A 23,544-nucleotide genomic window follows, 5' to 3' on the forward strand; every position below is an offset into this window, starting at 1 on the left:
ATATTTATGATGCAGTCGTTATTTGCCAAGTACCCTTCTACATACAAGCACTTTCTTTTTTTTATATGCCCAAAATTGGGGCCTGGAAATGTAACTTATCTGAATAGCTGATAGGGATCTGAATTAGGATTCAGACACAGTTTTTCCTGACCCCAGAATGGGTATAATTAATCATTTTTTTACCATAGCTGCAAAGTAGCAGAGTATTTATAAAAGTCTTCCTTTGTTAAATAAAGAATACAGAAAAACTAAATGATGAATACTTACTTAATATCATCTGGGGAATGCTGGCTCGCTCTGAAGAATGGCATGTGGTAATCTTGATGTTGATGTTTTTTGGAAGAAAAGGCTTTCAAAAATATTAGAGGGGAAGTGGAGAGGCATTAAATGTCAAACAGTGAATTACTGCATATAGCCACTTACTTTGGAAGAAGTACTTATACCCAGTGTCTAGAACTTGAAAGAGCTCTCAGTGGAAGTGATGTTTTTCCTCTGGGGCTTTAGGAAAATGTAAGATGGCAATGCTAATGGGAGAATACACCATAGAACTCATGAGAGAAGATACAAAACTCATGCCAAGTCAGGACAATCTTAACAAAAATTCACTTCTGCTCAACAGGAGTGCCAAATATCCCTTAAAGTATCTTTTATATATGACTATCTGAGCCTTATGTCTGTCTCCATGTTATGTAAATGTACTTTAAATGTATGAAATACTATTTAATGAATTTGATATAATCGCACCAGTTGTGAATTAATAAGTTAGGTAACTCAAAACAGATGAAAGGACTTAGAGCTTTAACAAAAGCTTTTCTAAGCCTGATAATTGATGGCTCCAACTAAAATGTAAGATTGTTTGAGAGGCTCACAGGGGGAACACAACAGTTGTATTGAAAACAGTTGTATTTATGGAGATTTTGAGTGCATGCCCAGTCACCTGATCTTTTTCATTATATAACGGTACCTGCTAACTTAATTACAATGAGCGTTACGATTGAACGGAACTGTCTGCAATCTCACTGTATGAATGTCCACTTTATATGCTTTAATTTTATAATTTGGACAACTGTTTCTAAGATGGCAGTGTGTAACCTATTACCTAGTGATTTCTTACTGTATATTTTTTCTTGAAATTCTGTATTATTTGTACCCTGTTACTGCTTTGTTTTTTTATTTGCTTTCTTTTTTTCTCTTTAAATAAAAAAAAATGAGCATTAACATTTAATGACAATTGAAAAGAATGAAGCTCCTCAATCTTCTAGAATATGAAATCCAAAAGGCATTCTTACTAAAGAAAATACCCAAAGTTTCTTTCACATAAATATGGAAATGAAATATCAATCAAATCTTTCCACTGAGAGTTTCTGATTACCCATGAGACAGTCCAGTGTACAGGTCACACAGGACACAGAAGGAGGGTTTTTAAATAGATTTTTTTTTATTTTCTTCATAGACAAATACAAATTTAAACTATGAATTTATGCAACATTTTGTTTTTGGCAGCTCTTTGGTTCCACTTGCTATGAATCTTCATTGTTATTCTACAAAGAACTCCATGGTTAATGTGTATAATCTGATGAAGTTTCCACATGTGGCATAACCACTTCTACCACAGGCAGAATGCAATTGATAAGCCCATAGAATACCTCCCAAGGTTTCCTTGGGTCCCGTCTCTTTGTTTCTAATTATAAAGACCATTCATTACTTTTTTCTTTAACCCTAATAGTAATATGTTAATGTCATTCTATAGGGCATTGAATACAATATATCCTTTCAAAGAGTTTACACACATCAGCAGAAAGACCTTTCTCAGTTACCCCTGAAATCACACCAGGTAGGCATGTGTAGGCTGGATGAAAGAGCCCATGCAGTTTTACAAGGAGTTCTGGCATCATGAAAGAGCCTTACAAATCTCTTTGTTTCCTTCTTTTTCATTAAGGTTAAAAGAAGAGAGTTCAATTCCTTAGAGGATGATGGCTCATCAGATCTTGGTGTGTCCCATGAGTGCAGAGAATCAGTGCATCACATTGCTCCTGGGAAATGGGTAGTAACTCTGAGACTTAAGTGCTTCCTGCACACAGGAGCAAAGGTAAGAAGAACAAGGAATGGGGATGATACCTCATCTTCCAATGTTTGTACAAATGTATGGTTTCAGTGGAAAACGTCCAAGAAAAGGGGACCTACCGCCTCTCATCTGCATTGGGAACAGGTTAGATCACACTGGAGACCACAGGGTGGGGAGGCAATGTGGTTGATTTGGAGTGGGTTTTCAGTCCAGTGACTCATAGAGCACAGTTTCTGTTGGTGCCAGGTCCCTGACAGTCTAAATTTTCAAAGAGAGGAGGCTGTGCATTTGGATTTTAGATATTTCAACCTTAATCAAAATTCAGAAGATGCTAGGAGTAGAGACTTTGCTAGAATCCATCTTCTGCTCCAACTCAGTGAAAGATGCTGCATCAAATGTAGCCATTCACCAAGATCAAACAGTTAATAACTGAAACAAAGAACACGTACTGGATCTCCAAGCTCTGGCTCTCCTATTCCTTCCATATAGCCTTGCAAACTCAGGCCATAGAAATCTACAATGCTTTCTTATACCTTTATTTCCACCAAAAAATATTTTGCTGGCCCCATTAAATAAGTGTTATAGACAATAGAATATACTTTCTCAACATTCTGCACTTTCATCAGGTGTCAGACAGGCAGAACATTAGCTACCCAAAACTGCAAAGTATTAAGGTTTTTTTTTTCTTTTCTCCTTTAGTCAAACCCTGATTTTGAATTTCATAGCAGGGCCTCGGTGAGTATTATCAAGAAGCGGATGTACTGTGAAAATGAAATCCTTTCTCCTGGAAGGTTAGAGATAGCCTGCAATGCATCAGTGCCATGAGATAAGCATTGAATACTTTTGAAGTTATGAGTATACACTCATCTGAAATTTTTCATGCATCTATTTCATGCTCATTCACCTTCTTCACCACGTATCTACACAAATCTCAAGCCTGTTCTTGACTGCATGGTTTCTTTTCTTATTATTGAGTTTTTAAATTTCTTTGTGTATCATGGATATAATTTCTTGATCAGAAATAAATTCTTCAAATAATTTCTCTCTGCAATTATTTCCATTCTGTTTCCTGATTGCCCTAATGTATGAAATAATCTGCACATTCACAGCAGGAGAAAGAACTGAACAGTAGCTAATATAAGTATTTTATAAATTTCTGGGATGATTTTTTCTTTACTGTGATCACCTTCTTTGCTGTGATTGATTATTTTCTATGTAAATATTGAAACCAAGAAACAAGACTTTCACCACTTTTAAATCCTTGGATTTAGGGGAAAATTCCTTTGACAAATGTCTACAACCCTAAGAAAAAACAAGCAATAAACCAATTAAAGCAGATGCACATCTTCTCCCTTCAAGTTTAGGTAGCATATGCTGTTTCCTTGAGTTTAGTTTTGTCTGGATTTGATTTTGTTTGTTTACACTGATCACACTCACTTGTGCGATTCAGTAGATATTCATCCAGCCAGTGAAAAGACACACACATATGATCCTCCTGTGTAACCACTGAATTGTACAGTGCTCTCACTTTCCCCTCCTCGTGTATCCATTACTCTTAACTCTGGATTGAGCTCAGCAATAGCTACTCAGTTATGCAGCAGAATTATGCAAGAAATATCCACATTGCTCACTTCCAAGCCTTCAAAGGTCAGAGAAACTAAAGGGCTATTTCCCAGGTCAGGCAAAAGAGACAGAATGGGAAAAATAAAATTGCATGAAATTTGAATTTCCTGTTACCGAATCACATATACACAGAAGGCAACAAGGCGAAATGGGCCATGTAAGTCAGACCCAGCTCTGCTACTCACTGGCTGTTGACTTCATGGAAGTGACTAAGTATCTAGTGTTCTTTTCAGATGTAATATAGAGTTAATGATTCATAGCCGCTTTTCAGAGTTGTTGTGAGAATGAATTTATATAATACCTTTAAGTAACTGATGAATTATACAATATAATAAATGTTGAGTCATCCTTGGTCTTTTAAAAATTAGTTTTTCATTACCTATTCCTATATTTCTGCCCCTCAGCAATGAAGGTTTTATATCCTCTACTGGTGCATAAAATGTGTTACACTTTGAGATCTCTGAGTCTTTCATTTTCTTCTCTCTCCTGACCTATAACGAGAATTAATTGTTTGCATTATCTGCATTTATGCTTACTTTGTATTCCACAGATAAAAAGATCACTCAAAACCACTCTTCCTCACTAATACCTTGGATAACTCCCCAAATCAGTGCCAACACACACCTGATAGCATACCATGAATGAGAGCAGAACAGTGGGGTCTTTGGAGAAGCAGAACACAGCATTACCAGGAAGCTCAGCTCTTCTTCTATAGTGCGTGGACACTTGGAGAAGCCACACAGCCATCACAGTCACCAAAACTGTCACCAGAACTGTCATCAGTAGAGGGACCTTTGCGAGTCACCCTGAACAAAATCCTCATTTACTTCTACATATAAAATTCCAACGGCCTGGTTGTTTAGCTCTAATTTAAATGTTTCCAGTGACACTGATTTACTGCCTTCAGCAGTAACCCAAATCCAGATCTGTATACACATGGATAAAGAAAAGAAGAACTACTCAACAGAGACCAAGTTCATCTTCCTAGGCATCACGCAGGACCCTCAGCTGCAGATCACCTTCTTCGTGGTCTTCCTCATTGTGTACCTGCTCAATGTTCTGGGGAATGTGGGCATGATCGTTCTGATCATCACAGACCCTCGCCTGCACACGCCCATGTACTTTTTCCTCTGCAACCTTTCCTTTGTTGACCTGGGCTATTCCTCAGCCATCGCACCCAGGATGTTGGCTGACTTCCTAACAAAGCACAAAGTTATCTCTTTCTCCAGCTGTGCTACACAGTTTCCTTTCTTTGTAGGTTTTGTGGATGCTGAGTGCTACATCCTGGCAGCAATGGCTTATGACCGGTTCATGGCCATCTGTCGGCCCCTCCACTACAACATCCTCATGTCCAAGCGAGTCTGCATGGCTCTCATGCTGGGCTCTTACTTGACAGGCCTAGTGAGCTTAGTGGTCCACACTTCCCTCACTTTCAGCCTCAATTACTGTGGTTCCAATATCATCAACCATTTCTTCTGTGAAATCCCACCACTCCTGGCCCTCTCTTGCTCAGATACCTACATCAGTGAGATACTGCTGTTCAGTTTGTGTGGCTTCATTGAGTTCAGCACCATCCTCATCATCATCTCCTATGTCTTCATCCTCGTCACAATCATCAGAATGACTTCCACAGAGGGGCAGCTCAAAGCATTCTCGACTTGTGGGTCTCACCTTACTGGTGTCACTCTCTTCTATGGCACAGTCATGTTTATGTACCTGCGACCAACATCCAGTTATTCCCTGGACCAAGATAAGTGGGCTTCTGTGTTCTACACGATTATCATCCCCATGTTGAACCCCCTCATCTATAGTTTGAGGAACAAAGATGTAAAAGCTGCTTTCAAAAAACTAATTGGGAGAAAACCTCAGTCATAACAACAAAAATATCTGCTTTGGCCAGAGGTAAGTACTAGGGTTGGAAGAATGGCTGCAGGAGGTAGAAAAAGCAAATCATTACCATAAACATTACCCAAGTTATCATCCCCTTGCTGAATAAATCTTAAATTGTAAAGGGCTTTCTGTAACTCTAACTGTATAATGTGAAAGTGCTATCAGTTAAATCAGTGCTTTAGGAAAACATACTCAGCAAGATGCATTAGTTTCCATATAAATTTGACCCATATGTTGATTAGAAACAGGACTTGATGCAGAAAAGAAATAGCTAGTCACTCTAGATCATATTTTTTCAGGGTCATAAGGATTGTCAGGTCCAAACACTGCATTTTTTAAACTCTGAAAGGAAGTCAGAGAAAAGTGTAGATAAAAACACAGGAAATGCTATTGGCATAAGGATGATTTAACTCATTCTGTGATTGGTCCATTCATGTTAGCAAAGTCTTACAAGGGCTAGGTATGTGTAAGCTTCTGAAGACTTACATGGAGACTTCTGAAGACTTACATGATTTGCTAACAGCGAGTTTCTTTTTTTTGTTTGCTCTTTCACCCCCTCTGAGTCTGCTACCACCAAGACCAAAATTAGGAATATCCAAGGTCAAAGATGAGAGCTGACTCAGGCTGTGCTGGTGACTCTCTGGCCTGTAAGCATTAGGACTCCTTCTTGTTTTGTTTTCAGCTTTCCCTCTGATCAAGGGGTTGATTTCACAGGCTCCTATTTGTCTCATGCCATGTATAAAAAAGGATGGACATCTGTGGTCTGTAACTTCACACACTGGCATCTTTTTGGCTATCAGATAAATGGTACCACTCTGAGACCATAGGAAAGACACAGTTTGGAACAATCTCCAAGGTGCTTTTTAGGAAGATTGCAATGTCTACAATTTTATTGTAGCTATATCCACTACTTTTATTTCTATCCACATGAGTTAAACCGAAGTCTTTTCCATGGGGCTCAACTTGTTTCAGTATCATGTCCAGGCCTTTATCAAACAACAGTCTCCTTAATCCTGATGCCTGAATGATGGATGAATTGAGATAAATCTTTTCTCTGTGCATATTTTAAGGCTATAAATCAAGATGTCAGGTATTAGCCTCTTGAAAAGCTACAATTGCATCACACTTCTGTCTGGAATTATTTTCAATCAGCAATCTTTCTGTCTACACACTTCTTCTGGAGCTATATAGTTAAGTGCTACAGAAACAATGGTTCCCATAATGTGTACACTGGGCACATTTATCAATGAAGTCACCAAAAAAGTTTAGAGACAGAAGAACCAGTGTTTATCAGGCAAGTTTTATAATTGTGCCACTGCACATGAGAAGCAGTTGATTTAGTTTAAGTTTACTCAGTCATATTGCAGATTTCCACAAAATGTCATTGGCGTAACACTGAAGAAAAAATAACTGTGATTGTTGGACAGTAGTAGAATTTGCAGTACGGAAACAATGGGAAAATTTATCCTTGTGTTTATTTTGTAATCAAATGTGTAGATTGTAAATGCCTTATTAAATAATAGAGCTTTTCTGGCCACTCAAATATAAGTCAAAGGTGCATTATACCTAAAAGAGAAGTTGCCTGGAATCTCATTTGTAAAGCTTTAATAGTTAACACCATTGCTAAAAGATTGTTTTCTTCTTAATTTGTTGCTGTATTATTTCAATTTAAAACAGCAGTTTAAATTTCTTAAAATAGCAAAAGATGGGCACTTTCTTGTTTTAAAAATAATGCAAATAATGACAAGTCAATGGTTTTGTAAAGAGTCAATGATTAAAGAAAAATAATCCAAGGACTTCATCCTCTATGGGTCCATTTGCATTAAAAATAATGCAAATAATGACAAGTCAATGGTTTTGTAAAGAGTCAATGATTAAAGAAAAATAATCCAAGGACTTCATCCTCTATGGGTCCATAAACATTCATAAACATTTACCTTTTTGCCCTATTTAAACAAGGGCTCTGATACTGATTCTGCTATTTTTTATCTATGCAAATTTGAACAATTTACATAATCTCTGTAAGTCAGTTTCCTCAGCCATTAAATGAGAAAGATAATACTTACATTTTTGGATTTTCCAAAGGTCGTATTATGATCACTCTAGGATATCTCTCAGTTAAAAGATGATTAGTGAACATTAATATCTTCTCCTTGCCTCTTCATTTATATGATAAGTGTCCATCATTATACCATCAATATGCTACAAAGAAGTGAGGACACTAAATACTTTAGTTTCCAGCCATTTGGTGGTAGATCTGCTTACATGAGTATGTAAAGGCAAGGGAAAAATAGATATAAGTTGAAGGAATCATCATTCTCACCATAAGGGTCTCATATAAACCCTTTGTCATCTCTGTGATTGCCTTTATTCATCAATACAATGAGGACTATTAGCCTTAACCATATGATTGGTTCACAAAAATAAGAGATCAATAAATGCTTATGTTTGAAAACCCTGATTTTTCATTCATACATTAAAATCATATTACAATTATAATAAAATGACAGTGGTAAACATGTTGATCATATTCTCTAAACTAACTTCTGGTTTTTGTATCAACAAAGAGTTGGTATTGTTGTACTACGGGCTGTGAAGAGTAAAGATTGAAGGTGTCATGGTGATATGAAGCTGGAGTGCAATCCTGCTTCCTTACTTCTGCACCTGTATGATCCCTTGAGAGAATTTTTCGACTAAGGTATGCTTAAGATTGGGTGAATAAGATGAGATCTATACTTGATCTCATGGAGTTTGCACTTACAGGAGATAAGGTAAATCCAAATACCCTGGTACACAGGAAGAAGTAATAAAGTTTAAAAAGGAGCCATAGGCAAAGTGTTATATTAGCTCAAACATCCTTTCCAGGAGATGAGCAAAAGCTCATGAAGGATCAAACACTGGATTTGTATCTAATCATCGACCAAAGTTGCAGAGGGAATCAATGAGTTGAGGATTACAGAGCTGAGGAGTGAAATACAGTTAATAAAGGCAAAGTGTCCAGACACAATGGGGCCTGTCCAGCAAGCCTTTGGACTGAGAATCTACTGGAAAGTTTCGATGGTGAAGTTGGATCATAGCTCAGTGCCCTGATGCTAACTTCAGAACATGAAAATCACCCCCCTGAGGTAGAAGGAAGTCTATATTTTGCAGATTCTAAAGAACTTTCCCCTTTTGTTCCTGAAACAGGTCACATATCTGTCTGCAGAATAACCCTTCAGGAAACCAGCATAGAATCATAATAGTCAATAGGCTGGGAAATCCAAATAGACTGGTTTTTTGAAGTATGGCTAATGGTACAGGTAGTGTGACTTTTTAAATGGAGCTTGAATAAAACTCTGATAATCAATGCCAGGTCAGGTCAGGTCTTGTCCCACGAGAATTTAGAGCCAAATCTCTGCCTTCAAGCTTTGCCTTGGGGAAGATACCTGGAAATTCCAGGCTCTACAATACCTATGTACCTTGCACTATTACATTTCTGCCTTATTTTGGAAACTGTACAATTGCCAGAATCCTTTGTTTGATATTCCTGATTCCCTTCTCCAAATCCCTCTCTGGTATTATTTCTCCCTGCTCCATTTCTTGTTTCAGATTTCACTCTAAATATTTCTTTTTAACCTTGACCTTTTCCGGCCTCTCTATCCATTCCAACATTATTTAAGATTTACTCAGGTTTTCCCCATCACAATACCAAACTCAAAATAGACATTTAAAGACTATTTGTGGAAAGAATAGTATGATAAAAAACATTTGAATACTACACTACTTAAAACAGCCATGTGAGTATATGAAAGGAATCATTGGCACCTGTCTAACTCTGTTAAACCAAGTGTTTCTGAGACAGTAAGTTCTCACCAGGCCTGGCTTTAGGAAACTGAATCTGAGCCTACATTAAAATCACTGTTATGGTGGGGAACCAGTCAGATGACTCTCCTTGGAAAGAAGAGCGACTGTCTCCATTTTGGATAAACTTGGCCCTAGTGCCATATATTGATTTGCACAGAGCTGGCCAGGCTATTTCTATGTCCTTTCATTTGGCTTTAAGCAATGAAAACTGGGCTGGCTGAGGAACCAATGTATCATCTCTGAAGCAAATTGACAGGTCAGTGTTACCCTTTCAAGTAACTCCCCAGATATGTGGTTGAGCTGAGCAGGATGGGGCGATGTATTCCACACTGTCCACTGGAATCCAGCCTTGAGAAAGAGGCTGTGATTTCACAGGTTGAAAAGGATTATGCATCAAAATTGAAGCAACAACCCAAAATTATTAAATGCCACATCAGCTGCGTTATGCAGGTTGCTCTCCCTGAAAATTTTCCCTCTGCTTAGCACAGAGGTGGTCTCAAGTCTTCTACCTAGCCCAGCTCACAACAGTCATGGCTGTCATATTTTGCACCATTTTCACTGTCAATCATCCCAAGCAAACTCACTTCATGGAGAATTTATTAAACCTGGGTGTGGCCCTGGGTGTGGCCTTTGTTCTGGTGAACCACCATCTTGGCTGGACTTAGGACATCTTGGCTCCCCATAATTGAATATATGGCTTAGTGTTTTATTCTAGCCTTGGGCTGCACTGGAAGTGTTAGTCTGAAGTTAACTCACTAGAATTCCAATAATTTCACCTTGGGATTACAAATGTGAGCCTAGCTGGACCATGATGGAATGGGAAAGGTTTCTCTAAAGTTATGAGTGATGTCCTCTGATGACACCTGAAATTCCCAACTTTCATCTCTGACCCTAGCCATTCCCCTTTACACCCTGCCTTCCAGTAGGACAGGGCTCTTAGAACTCAACTACACTAAGGGGCGGATCTGGGGTGCCTGCATCGGTCTCTTCGTGTGTCTGGAGGACTGTGGATATCTCGGCCCAGACTGTTTGGGTCCCTCCAGGCTTCCAGGTGCAGTGAAGGGGAGAGGTGGGTTTGAGGCCTCTACATCCGCCTCCCCATCCTGGTTGCACTTGGAGAACTGCTGAGCTCCCGACAGGTGGGTGGGCCCACACTATCCCCCGAGCCCAGCCTGTTTTGCGGCCACGCCTGGCCATCGGTGTGCAGAGGAGGAGCTGGGCGGATCTGGGGTGCCTGCATCGGCCTCTCCATGTGTCTGGAGGACTGTGGATATCTCTGCAAGCAGGGAGGGATCACAGGTTCCTGAGGCACCGCGGCCTGTGGTGAGTACCCTAACCCGGCTGCAATTGACGAGCTGTGGAGCTTCCAAGGGGCAGGTGGGCGCACAGTGTCCCTGAGGCCCAGCTTGTCTGGAACTGCGGAGTTCTGAGCAGGCAGAGGAGGGCCATTGGTTCTGCAGGCCCAATGGCTTGGGGTAGCGTGGTGCCAGAGTCTCAGGAGCTGCAAACATAGAAGGGGATTTTCAACAGATCCTGAGGAAGCTTTCAAATAACACTTGAAACACAGAAATATAGGAAAATGACAAAACAAAAGACCAAATTACAACCTCAAACCTCCAGCCCATCTCAAGAACCCTAGGACCAATGTATATAGAAGAAAATATATCCCATCCACCTCAAATATCGGACACAATAGCTACTGAAATTGACAAGCAACTCCAGGAAGCTTTAAAGAAATTCAAACTGAAAATCATCTCCCAGATAAAAGAAGAAATGATAAAAGAAATGAAAGAGATTCTGAATATATCTAAAGAAAACACAGATAATAAATTGGAGGAACTAAACAAAAAGATAGAATCCCTAGAAGAGCTATATAAGAAACAAACAGAATACATAATTCAGATGCACAGAGATATACAGGAAATAAAAAACTCCACTGAATGTTGTAAAAACCGCCTTAATGAAAGTGAAGATAGAATTTCAGACCTTGAAGACCGGATTGCAGCTAGTGAACAGGAAAGGAAAGATCTTTTAAAAATAACCAGGAATCAGGAAACAACAATTCAACAACTGCAAGATGATGCAAAGAAGAATAACATAAGAATGATAGGGATGAATGAAAAAGAAGGAGACAACATAAAGGATGTCAAGAGGATATTTAGAGAAGTAATAGCTGAAAATTTCCCAAGCAGGAGATCAGAAACTGACATCAGGTTCAGTGAAGCCTATAGAACTGTAATGATTTGATTAGTTCTATAATATGCAATAAGTATATAAAGTGGGTGAAGATAGGGACAACTATGTGTAAGAAGCTAGAGACAGTTAGATAATGAAGATCTCCAGTGGACTTGCTTTGAAATCTGTATTTCTTTAAATTGTTTTTTATTTCTTTTTTAAATGTTCTGTTCTGTTTTGATATGGTTAATCTTACCCTCTTTGAGATGTAAAACAAATGTGTAGGACTGATAATCATATTACTGAGCTTTTGTTCGATCATAGAGGAGAATGGTTTGTAGGGTCACTTTTTTGAATGTCATTCTAAATACTTTAATTCTATAACCTGAACAGCTATTTTGAAGATGACAATTTGTAACTTATCAACCGGCAATTTCTTACCTTTTGTTTGTCTGTAATTTTGTATTATTTCTACCCTTTTTTTTATCTCCATGTATTTTTTTTCATTTCCTTTTCTTTAAATAAAAAAAAAAAGGACATTTCTTTCCAGGACCAGTTTTTCTTGTTTAAGTTTATTAGAGCTTTCGTGATTTCAGTAAGTTACAGCATGCAGGCACAAGCCAGCACAAATGTGTGTGCATACAGTTACAAGGACTGCATTTATTTACAGATGGTCAAGAAGGGGCAACAGGTATCACGATTTCATCCAGGTGAGACCTGTGGGCTCTGGAAAGCAGAGGTAGGTGCTTGTACTGCATGAGCGCTTCCACAGCACCTGAGAGACTGAAATCCAACCTGGCCTTGGTTTCTCTCCTCAGGGCTACACCACTGTCCATGGGTGTCCCGAGCTGTAGGTCTTCAGAGAGCTCAGGGCCATTTGGAGTGGCCCTTCCTGTCTCAGGATGTGTGTCTGCAGCATGCTCTGCATGGCTTTCTCAAGAATCTGGAAGCAAGGCAGAGGCATGAATGGGGTTGGTGCAAAGCCACCCTGACCCCTAACTCCTGCATGACTCCTCTTTCTCTCCTGCCAAGCAACAGAGTATCTTTAAATTTAAGCAGTGTTAAAGACGTTAAGTTTATATTCATTCTTTTCTCATCTAGACATGATATAAAGAAAAGCAATCACTGAACTCATCCAATATTGCTAATGATTTCATTACACGTTATATATAAATACAAGCAATTTGACAGTTATCAAGTTCAAATTAAAACTAATTGTATCATTTAACTTTCTCAGAATGCCAGTAATGTTAGAGATTCTTCTCAGCTGGGGCACATCTCATGCAAAAATAACCTAAGGAATGAGAAAGAGTATTTGGGAAAGTTATACTGATAAGAGGTTAAGATCCAAATCCTCATGCAATCATTGTGTACTCAAAACATACACAGACAAAACATAAAAATAAAAAGTTGCAGTTATGAGAAAATTATGGAAATATAAAAGGAAACCCAAGATGTGCAACTCACTCAACTTATAGGATAAAAACAATTGCAATAACTAACTTGAATAAAAAAGAGTAATGTCCCTAAATATATGTTCCTCAAAACAAGATGTATAAATGGCCAGTGGGTATGTGAGAAATGCTTAACTTCACTAACAAATAGGGAAAACAAATAAAAAACAAAATGAGATTTTACACCATACACAATAAAATTTCTATTATAAAAATTGGCACTGAGTTTTGATTAGTGTGGAGCAAAGAGAGGTAATGTACCTCTTGTTGGAAATGTAAACTAGTATAGCTATTGCACAAAACAGTATGAAGTTCCTACGTTGATTTGTAAAGTTAACTATGTGCTATGTGTTTGAGCAATCTGATTCCAGCTGTACATCCAGTGTCAATGACATCAGTATCTCACACATATGCCTGTCATCTTATGTTCATTGCAGAATTAATCATAAGAGCTGCAATTTGGAATATCGCAGGTTTCTGTCAATAGGTAAATGAATAAAGACAATTTATTTTGGTACATGTAATCACACTTTCAGACAGGCACTGTGCCACTGAGCTATATCCCCAGCCTGAGACAATATTTGATACACAATTCAGTCTTAAGAAAAGTAAATATTCCCATTTTGCTAAACATAGTTGGCCTGGAAGACACTACTCTCTGCCATATAATCCAGGCACAGAAAGACAATGCTTTGTGATTTCAATCATCAGTAGAATCAGAATAATAAAATCATGTAAAAAGTGACTCAATACATAGTGTTTTTGGAATTGGGATGACTGGGGGAAAATGGAGAGATTTGAATCAATGTGTACAGAGCTTAAATTATGCCAGATGAACATGTTTTCAAGATCTATGTAAAGCACGTTAATCAATAAATGGTGTTGGGAAAAGGATAGATGTGAAACAGAATGTGACTGAATCTTCCTCTCACACAACACACAAAATTAACTCCATATAGATTATTGATATAAAGGTAAGACCTGAAACTATAAAACTGTTAAAAATAAATGATGGTATAGAGTTAATGTCAAATAGAATATCGAGAGAGAGAGAGAGAGAGAGAGAGAGAGAGAATCTATATATCTGAAATTATAAAAATGGACAATAGATATTTTTAACATTAATTGGCCTTGGTCATCACTTGTTTTGGATTTGATACCAAAAGCACAAAAAATGTCATATGACTAAAGTGGGACTATATCATAGCCTGGGTTCTTGTTTTTAGTGCTATAATCTAGTTTACATTAGAAAATTTTAAATGAGATTGTACTTCTTGTCTATAAAACTGAAGCAAGTTTTCATCCATGCACAAACAAAATATTTCTTTACAAGAAAGACAATGCCTGGGTTGTCTTCTCATCCACTTACTTACTCAGGAGCCTGTAATCCTTCAGATGCTGCCACCTATTTCTGTACCAGAAGTAAAACAGTAACTAAGAAATCATGAGGACCACCTGTATTTCCTGGGTTATATGAGTAGCGGCTTCCTTCCTGTCTGTTACCTCCAAATGTTGTATTCCCATTACTCTGGGAATCTCCTTGTGCTGCAGCTTTGCTTACCGCCCTCTATGACCAACTTCTGGGGACTCTGCAGATCTCTCTAAAGACTTCAAGGACATCCACAGCAACATATTTCCCATGTCTTTGGAGACGTCTTTGTCCCTGTAGTGCCAGGATGAGCACATGAGAGGATAGGGGAGGTGCTTTTCTGGTAGTGGAGAGCATATTCCACACACAGTGGAAGCTGGGCATTTCCTCTGTCTTCTAGTTGTTCCGGGCTTCTTCAGTAATATCACAATTTCGTTTGATGTTTCAGTGTTAAAGATGAGGACTAGGCTCTTTGAGTTTAATATTTAATTAAGCAGTTTAGAAAATCCTTGCTATTTTCCCAGGATTTGAACTATCACATTAAATACCAAATCCTTGCTGATGGGAAACAATGAATGAATTTGGTCATTTAAGACTTATTCTTCCATTCTCCTGAACTCGTTTATAAGAATCCATTCCTATACATGTTCCCCACAAACAGACTGAGGAGGGCCTTTCATTTTATCAGGACCCTATAGGCTTTGTTGATTTTGCAATTGTGTCTGGAACCCAGAAGCACTGTTAGTGGACATTAAGAAGAGCTCTACCAGCAGGTGAGGAGTCTCCCCAGGTGTAGTCAGTGAAGGATCATGCCCCAGGGACGTGTTCACTTTCTCAGACAGGAGGAAGGACCTGGACCGGGATGCAGCTCAGTGCTAGCATGCTTACTTAGCATGTGGGTCGCTGGATTCAATCTTTACTACAGCGGGATAAAAGAAATTACTCGGTTTTGACAAGTGGCTCAGGATGACTTGAGATCCAGAATTCTCCAACTTCATTTTCCGCCCAATTCCCCTTCTTCTGTCTGTATCTTATGATCGTTTCTCTGTTCTTCTGTGAGGGTTCTTATCTTCCTATTAAATACTTACTTGAACTATGATTCTGAAGTGCTAGCAATCAGGCAATGAGACTGGTTTGCAGTGACATTTTCTCAAGATTATAGGAGATGATGCTTTCAAACTCGCAATTCATGCTTTCATCATAAGCCAGCATGATGCATGGATTTATAATCTCTCAATGCACACTCCTGTGCCAGCAAATTAATTTATCAGTTCCTGGGCATCTACTTTTCCTGCCCACCACATTACCATGAGTTATAGCTTAAACTGGATGGCACCTATACTATGTCGTCCCATTTCTTCTTACTACAGATTCTTCACCTCATCTTCATATATGTAAAAATCTGTATCCCTCTTGTGTATTTCTGTCCTGGGGCCAGTTCCATGGTCAACATTGGTTATCCATTTGGTAAGTAACATATGACTCCACATTGGTCAGTTTAACTTGAAGAGACAGCTACAGAGTAATTTGTGTGACGTAGAAGGAAGCCTGTGGTGTGCACAACCAGCACATGTGGGTTGCTGGATTCAATCTTTACTAAAGCAGGGAAAAGAGGAGTTATATGATTTTGACAAGTGGTTCAGGGTGACTTGAGATTTAGAATTTTCTGGTGCAACAGCAAGCAGAAACACCAAAACAGCATTCAGGATTTGGAGGCAGATTTGTTTTATCTTGATGGAACTCATGCAGGTCACTCCCAAAATATCAGGCCCTGATACTTGGTAGTTTGGGGCTTACTTGGGATAAGTGGAAGGAAGTACAGAAGCAGAGTATTTGACAGTTATTAACTGGTTCTTATAATAAGCATCATAATGCCCAGTTATGCAACTGTCCTTTCTAGGTGATAGAGGTAACAGGAACTTGTAACAGGCACGGTCACCTGGATAACTAACAGACTGGCAAGGTGGGGGCATTTTCTTTTACACAATGACTTCTAGGAGCTGCCATATCTATTTCTGAAGAAAGGAGAAGAGGTGAGGGGCTCTGAGACTGGAGGGACAACTTCAAAGTGGGTCCTTTGCCAAGTCCCAGCCCTGCCATCTCTGCCGGGGTGAAGCTGGGGGACCCTCTTGCTTCACTCTCCTCCTGCCCTTGATAATCATGGCATAAACCCTCTGAGCGGACCGCAAAGAGCCCACTGATGCAGTTGACAAGCATCCAGGAGAATTAGCTGTTTAGAAGGCCATAGAACATATTCGAACAAGTGAAAGAAATACAACACACAACAGAAGTGTTATTACTGATGAAACATATCCTTCCATGTGCAAATAGACTCATCTGATTTTATACATACAGCATATTTAAAATGTATGTATACACCAGTTTATGATAACCCCTATACACATAGAGCACGAGAAGGAAAATCATGACTGTGTATGTGTTCACCAGGGAATGACAGTTTTAAAAATGTTTTTCCATCTTGTAAAATAGTTGTCAGTTTGTGAACACAATGCTGTATTTCGTTACTTGCTTTGTTAGTTACTTCCCAAGGTATGAAGTCCTGAGGGGTTTCAGAACTCTAAACCCTGGGGGTTTCAAAACTGAATTAAAAGGCTATGGGAAAGATAGGTCTCAATTCTACAGCAACAGTGGTGCTGCTGAAAGTTTAGGTAAGTTTTCAAATTCAAGTATCATAAGTCGATGGAAAATTCTAATTAGTCCACGCAATCTGTCCAACAGCTTCTTACAAGCTAAGGGATGCTGAATGCTGAAGACAGAATCACAGAGGACCTAGGAATCCTCTTCCCATCTTCCTACTACACTTAGAAACTGCTGAGAGGTCATAAAGAGAAGTAGAGTCCCTCACTGCTGGTCAAAAACAGAGAAAAATATGGAAAAATATATGCAGGGAGTGAAAGTTAATTTAGAAGCAAATAAGAAGGCAATCAATAAAATCACTATTGATTTAATAACATTATAAAACCAGGAAATATAAGTATAAAAACAGATGAAAGGAGCAGAGATTATTAGTTTTAGGACCAGAAAAGACTGATAAAGTTTAACTTTCTTGCATGTGAATATTCTTTAAGAATATGCAAATGCACATGATATTTTTGAGAAAATTTCCAGAAAACACAAGCTTATTTTTAGACACAACAGTTATTATTTAATTATTTTGTATGAAAAATGCAGTGTTTTTCCTTGTAGTTAGAAAGCCAAGAAGCACACACAACCAGCCTGAAAAGTCTGCTTTCTCTGATGAGCAAGTTCACCAGGCAGCCCCCAAGGCACTTCTCCTCCCGGTGCAATTAAATGGGCTTCAAGGGAGAGAAAAATGTAAAGTGTGTTCTGTCTGCCCATATGTCTCAGGCTGAATTATGAGCACTTTGCTAGTAAAAAACATTGTACATTTAAAAAATTTGAAAGGGACTGGAACCCACTAAAGTGAATCTAGTCTAAAATAAAAAACTAAGCGCAGAAAAATTAAATGGAAGCATGACCAAGTAAAAGTAATGCACTATTGTACAAATTTAATGATTGCAATGCATTACTTTAAAAAGCAATAGCACTAATTTCCCAAGTGTATAACCTTTTTACTTATTTGGGGTATCTATTTATAAACAGGTAATGTATTAAGCTTTTTAAAAACATTGTCTTCCTTAAATTTCCCCTCAATTGGATAAGGAAATTATTATCCCCCTAAATGGGCAAGAAAGCTGAGATTAATGTAATTTTAGTAAGTTTTCTATAATCAAATTGTGAAAGCTGGCAACAGAATTGAAATCAGATCTGATCTTTTCTTAGGTCATCTTTTAATTTATGTAGCATTGTGTATCATGACTTTACATTACAGAACTGCTTTTTGGAAGCTGGAACATAAAGAGGAATCATACAATAAATAACAGCATTACTAATAAAACTGGAGTCTATTTCAGTAGTTTGCAAACATGATCTTCCTAAACTTTCCTTACAGAGCTTGGACCTCCTTAAGCAAAGCGAGTTCCTGATCACTGCCCCCAACCTGCTGAGCTAGAAACCTTGAGGCAAAACAGAGTTATTTGTATTTTCAAAGTGGTGGTAAGAATCAGTTGTTCGTGGGGTTTTACACCATGCACACACAGGGTGTGGTCCTTACTTCTGTGACTTAGCTTTAAGGAGAGATAAATTATCCTTATCTAACACATGAGGAAACTGAGGCTTTATACTGTAGACTACTGAGGGAGAATTCAGGCTGGTAAGTTGCCTAAAAGTAAAATGCCTTTTCAGTTCTTTATAGTTTAAGCAGAGCTTAGATTTCTAAGGCAACTTTCTGTCCAACGTGCGGCACTCTGGTGCAGACATAGGTTGACAACTTAACTGCATTGCAGAAAGCGACATCTTCAAGCACTGATTTGTCTGATACTCCAACTAGAAGAATCCTATGAAGAATCACAATGTAAAAGGCCGAATTTTGGGGTAAAGTTTTCCTAGCCTAAGGTAACATCCTTAAAGAGAGGACAAATCTTTAACTGTGATTTTATCTATTATGATCACAGGGGTAGGTATGACTCCTTAGTTAATATGTAGTAAAATCAGAGGAAAATTCTCTAATGCCATGGAACAATCCTATGTAAAGAAAAGCATTGCATCTCTTATGCAGAACTTTGACAGATGTTTGTGCACTGAGATATTCTTAAATAATGTGAACTATAATTGTATGTTTTACTTAAGTGCATGGTCATGTGTTAAATGTTTCACATATTTATAATTCTACATGGTAAATATATAATTTACATTTATAGAGGCTACATATTAAAAACAGTCTTTGAAAATGCATTGTCTTAGCAAACAAAAATACTGTGTTTTCCAAGGTCAGCAGTATACTATGATATGGAAGAGTAGCATAGTAGTATTCATTTTACTTGGTATAAATTCATGAATTAATTGGTTCATCTCCACTCAGCTGTCACCACAATATACAAGATGATTCTCAGCCTGACACTATGGAATTATGTGACTGAAACCCATGAAGAATAACTGAGGGTCAAACTTCCAATGTTGTGAAGGTAAAATATCACCCCTAGCCAAAGGAGAGGGCTCTCCCCGTGCTTTTAGACTGTGAGCTAGCTGTCCTTTCTAGCTGGAAAATGGAAAGGGGTTTTATTCTCAGTGTCTACAGTTGACCAGTTTCACTTTAAATCAAGCTTTATCCCAAAACATAGTTTTATTACCTACCAGGTTCTAAAATTAACTGAGACCCCGCATCTCTAACTTGGTGATTTATTGGGTATCGGGGTGTCTCTGCCTTCAGGAATGAAGCCTTCACACTGTTAAGGTTTGTTCTATCATTTCTTTATTTTTTTTTTTTTGTCTTTTTCGTTTTTATCAGTACCAGGGATTGAACTCACGACTGCCTGCTTATAAGGCAGGCGTTTATGCCGCTGAGCTAAATCCCAGCCCCTGTTCTAGCATTTCCACTGCTTCAGTACATACTGGGCACTGGAAACATTAGAAATGAATACATCTCTTTATAGAATTATAGCTTTCTGATTAATGAGTTCATTTTACTGAAATAAAAGAGCAGAGCTTTAAAAAATACACATTACTTACAACAGGGAAGTAGGTTTTGTGCTTAGTGTGTTGATCACAGTTCAGGGGCTCAGCTACAGAGTGTCCTCACTTGGTGTCCATTGGTGTACTAAACTGCTCCATCCATAGGGGAACTCTGGGAGCCATGGAGAGGAGCAACCTCACAGTGACCAAGTTCATCTTGCTGGGCTTCACGACAGACCCCGTGATGCAGCTGGTCTTGTTTGTAGTGTTCCTGGGTGTGTACTCTGTGACACTCCTGGGAAACAACATACTCATCAAGCTGATCTGTAACGATGCCCGGCTCCACACACCCATGTACTTTTTCATTGGAAATCTGTCCTTCCTGGACCTTTGGTATTCCTCAGTCTACACTCCAAAGATCCTAGTGATCTGTATCTCTGAAGACAAAAGCATCTCCTTTGCAGGCTGTGTGGCCCAGTCCTTCTTCTCTGCAGGGCTGGGATCCAGTGAGTGCTACCTGCTGGCTGCCATGGCCTATGACCGCTACGTGGCCATCGCCAACCCCCTGCTCTATGCTCAGGCCATGCCCAGGAGACTGTGCGTCTGTCTCGTGGTATTCTCCTATACTGGAGGCTTCCTCAGTGCAATAATCCTAACCAGCAACACATTCACTTTGGATTTCTGTAGTGACAACTTCATTGATGACTTTTTCTGTGATATCCCACCCCTGGTGAAGTTGGCATGTGATGTAAGAGACAGCTACCAGTGTGTGTTGTACTTCCTGTTGGCCATCAATGTAATTGCCCCCACCCTGCTCATCCTGGCCTCCTACCTCTTCATCATCGCAGTCATCTTGAGAATCCATTCCACCCAGGGCCGCCTCAAGGCCTTCTCCACATGCTCCTCCCATCTCGTCTCTGTTACCTTGTACTATGGCTCCATCCTCTACATCTACTCTCGTCCCAGTTCAAGCTACTCCCTTGTGGGGGACAAGATGGTTTCCATCTTTTATACGGTGCTATTCCCCATGTTGAACCCCTGATCTACAGTCTGAGGAATAAAGATGTGAAAGAAGCTCTGAAGAAACTCTTCAGGCTAGCACAATCTGGTGCCTGATTTGATATACATTCCCCAAACCAGTGCTGACTAATAAAAATAAGCATCAAGGGATGGTTGGGGAAATGGTTTAAATTTTTTTCAGTTGAATTAAATCAATAGAAAAATCCTGTTTCTTTGTTCACCTTTAATCATTGGACTAGAGACATCATTCCAATCACAGACTTGATGCAATGGGAGTAATATCTTTTAAAAAATGTATCCAGGCTTAAAACATTTGAGATAAAAAATTAAATATCATTTTGATTTCTGACCTAATATTGGCCTTTACAGCTGCTCCTCAATTTAAAGTTAGATTTATGCAGATAAGAAGAATACAATATAAGGAATACATCCTAAATCCTTCTAGTTAGTATAAGCAAAGCTTGATTGGTGATATGAAAAAGGAATATTCAGAATTTTTTTGAAAAAAGAGATTATATCATTGCATGAGAAAATAAATTTAAGTGAAAGGAAGCAAAAAAATCTCAAAGATAACACTAACAGTGAAATGTGTACTGCTTTTTCTCCTATACTTTTAAGTGTGCAGTTTAAGAGCGATTATTCCAGAAATAACTATAATAATTTAGTAACAAAGTTCTTAACAGTAAGAAGCAAAATACTGGTTTGTACAATGTAATTTTGAATCCTTAAATCTTGGTGTTGTAGAGTTATTAAATAAATCTGCCATGTGCTGAAACATGAACAGTAGGTTTCATTGTAGTTCGAATATTTTACAAAAGGAAATGCTATTTGTTCTAGAACATCCTGAGGTTTCATTCTACTCTACTTTGTGTGATCTTTGCCTCTTGGTGTTTATATTGTGTAATCTGAGACAGAAAAGAATGGTGTACTCACTTTTTGTGAGAGAGAAAACTTTTATGTTAACATCCTAAAACACATCCATCTTCATGAATTTAGAAAGTAAGATTTTTTAATCTGAACAAGTGGAACATGTTGCCTATGATTAATTAATACATAAATCAAAATATTTACAAAAACATTTTCTGTATACCTCACTCAATCTTTATAAATGAATCTGGAGGACATACCCTATGGAAATAAATATTATTAATATTGTGTGCAAATTTTTAAAGATCATCTAATCATTGCACATCATTCCCTCATCCAATAAAGATGACTTGTCAAATTTCAAAGTCAAATTATCCACCAAAAAACTACTATTCACTCTTTTCATATTAAGACCTCCCTAAAACAAGAAATAAAATGAGTTCTATAAAAAACCTAGTATTGTGACTTGAGCAACTATCTCTAAGATGATAATGTGTAATATATTAACTGGTAATTTCTTACTCTTTTTTTGTAGTTCTGTATTACTTGTACCCTTACACCGCTTTGTTTTGTTTTGTTTTTTCTCTTTTTCCTTTTAAATAAAATTAAAAAAAAACCTAGTATCGCAAAAAAGCAAAATACTAAATTATAGAACTGGTGAAAACTCAGTATTATAGGAATGTGTTTGTCTTACACCAAAATAGAAATAGTAGTTCCAGTGTGGTTTGATGAAAATCGTATTGTTTTATGTATAACTTGGAGAATTCAGTTGAAATCTAGAATTGCATGAAAATTGCATACGAGTATGACCATAATCCAAAAACTTGGAAAATGGAACAACAATACTCAGCAAAACCCTCATGCTGTGTCTGTATACTCTGTGTCACTTTCCTGACATACACTTTGACATCTTCAGTAATACAGTGGTGCTTTGGCTGATGAACTCAGTCTCTGATGTTGGGGAAGATGGCTGTGATCCTGTTCATCACTTGTTGCAGTTTGCAAAGGGAAGCAGAATTTGCGAATTCAGCTCACAAACAGAAGACTTCACAAAGTTTGACTCGGTGATGGGTGACACACACAAACACGGCCAGATTACCCTAATTCATAGAAAGAATTCAATTCTTGAAACCAGGAACTACTGTATGTTCCTTAAATACCAGATGAGATGGTTGAGCAGCAGGTTTGGGACCATGTTGAGTAGGACAGCCTCTTTGCCTCTCTTCTGCCATAGAAAAGAAGCAAAATATTCAAAAAATGATTTTCTTTATTTTGCTGTAATAGAAATTATTTTATGCCTACAATATTCGATGGTTTACATTTCTCCAGTCAGGTTTCTGACTCTTTGCACTACTAGATTTTTTTCATAGGATTCATCTTTTTTGTTGACTGGGGAGGTGTCAAAAGAGAAAAAAATTAATAGGATGTTTTTCAAAATACAATTTGATTTTGACATTTTATGGCCAAACTTATTGGATCATGAAATGAGAGAGGTGACATCAAAGCAAATTTGTGCAAGATACAAACAAATATTCATTGCAGGAAAACATTTTTGCTCTAAAAAATTAATATGTGTAAATATATATAAAGTTATATAGGTAAAGATCATGTCTTCTGTGTTAACTTAGTAACAGGTTAAAGTATTCAGGAATCTAACTTTTAAAAAAATCTTTACTTACATAAAAAGAAGTGTACTTTTAACCCAA

The 23,544-nt window shown here is 38.1% G+C and overlaps 2 protein-coding genes across 2 annotated transcripts; both read left to right on the top strand.

Moving 5' to 3' along the window:
* Window positions 1-4,624: 4,624 nt before the first annotated feature.
* On the top strand, window positions 4,625-5,563 carry LOC100733825 (olfactory receptor 5AR1). The gene has a single exon (XM_003460805.2). It carries the CDS (start codon window positions 4,625-4,627, stop codon window positions 5,561-5,563), a length of 939 nt encoding a protein of 312 aa, XP_003460853.2.
* A 14,569-nt stretch (window positions 5,564-20,132) lies between these two features.
* LOC100716487 (olfactory receptor 9G19-like) lies at window positions 20,133-20,993 on the top strand. Its single transcript, XM_004999114.3, has one exon. The coding sequence runs from the start codon at window positions 20,133-20,135 to the stop codon at window positions 20,991-20,993; it is 861 nt and encodes a 286-aa protein (XP_004999171.3).
* The last annotated feature ends 2,551 nt before the right edge of the window (window positions 20,994-23,544 follow it).

This window comes from Cavia porcellus, unplaced genomic scaffold (assembly GCF_034190915.1).
Source record: "Cavia porcellus strain 051 isolate PalLab524CR breed Dunkin Hartley unplaced genomic scaffold, mCavPor4.1 scaffold_50, whole genome shotgun sequence".
NCBI classification, from domain to species: Eukaryota; Metazoa; Chordata; class Mammalia; order Rodentia; family Caviidae; genus Cavia; species Cavia porcellus.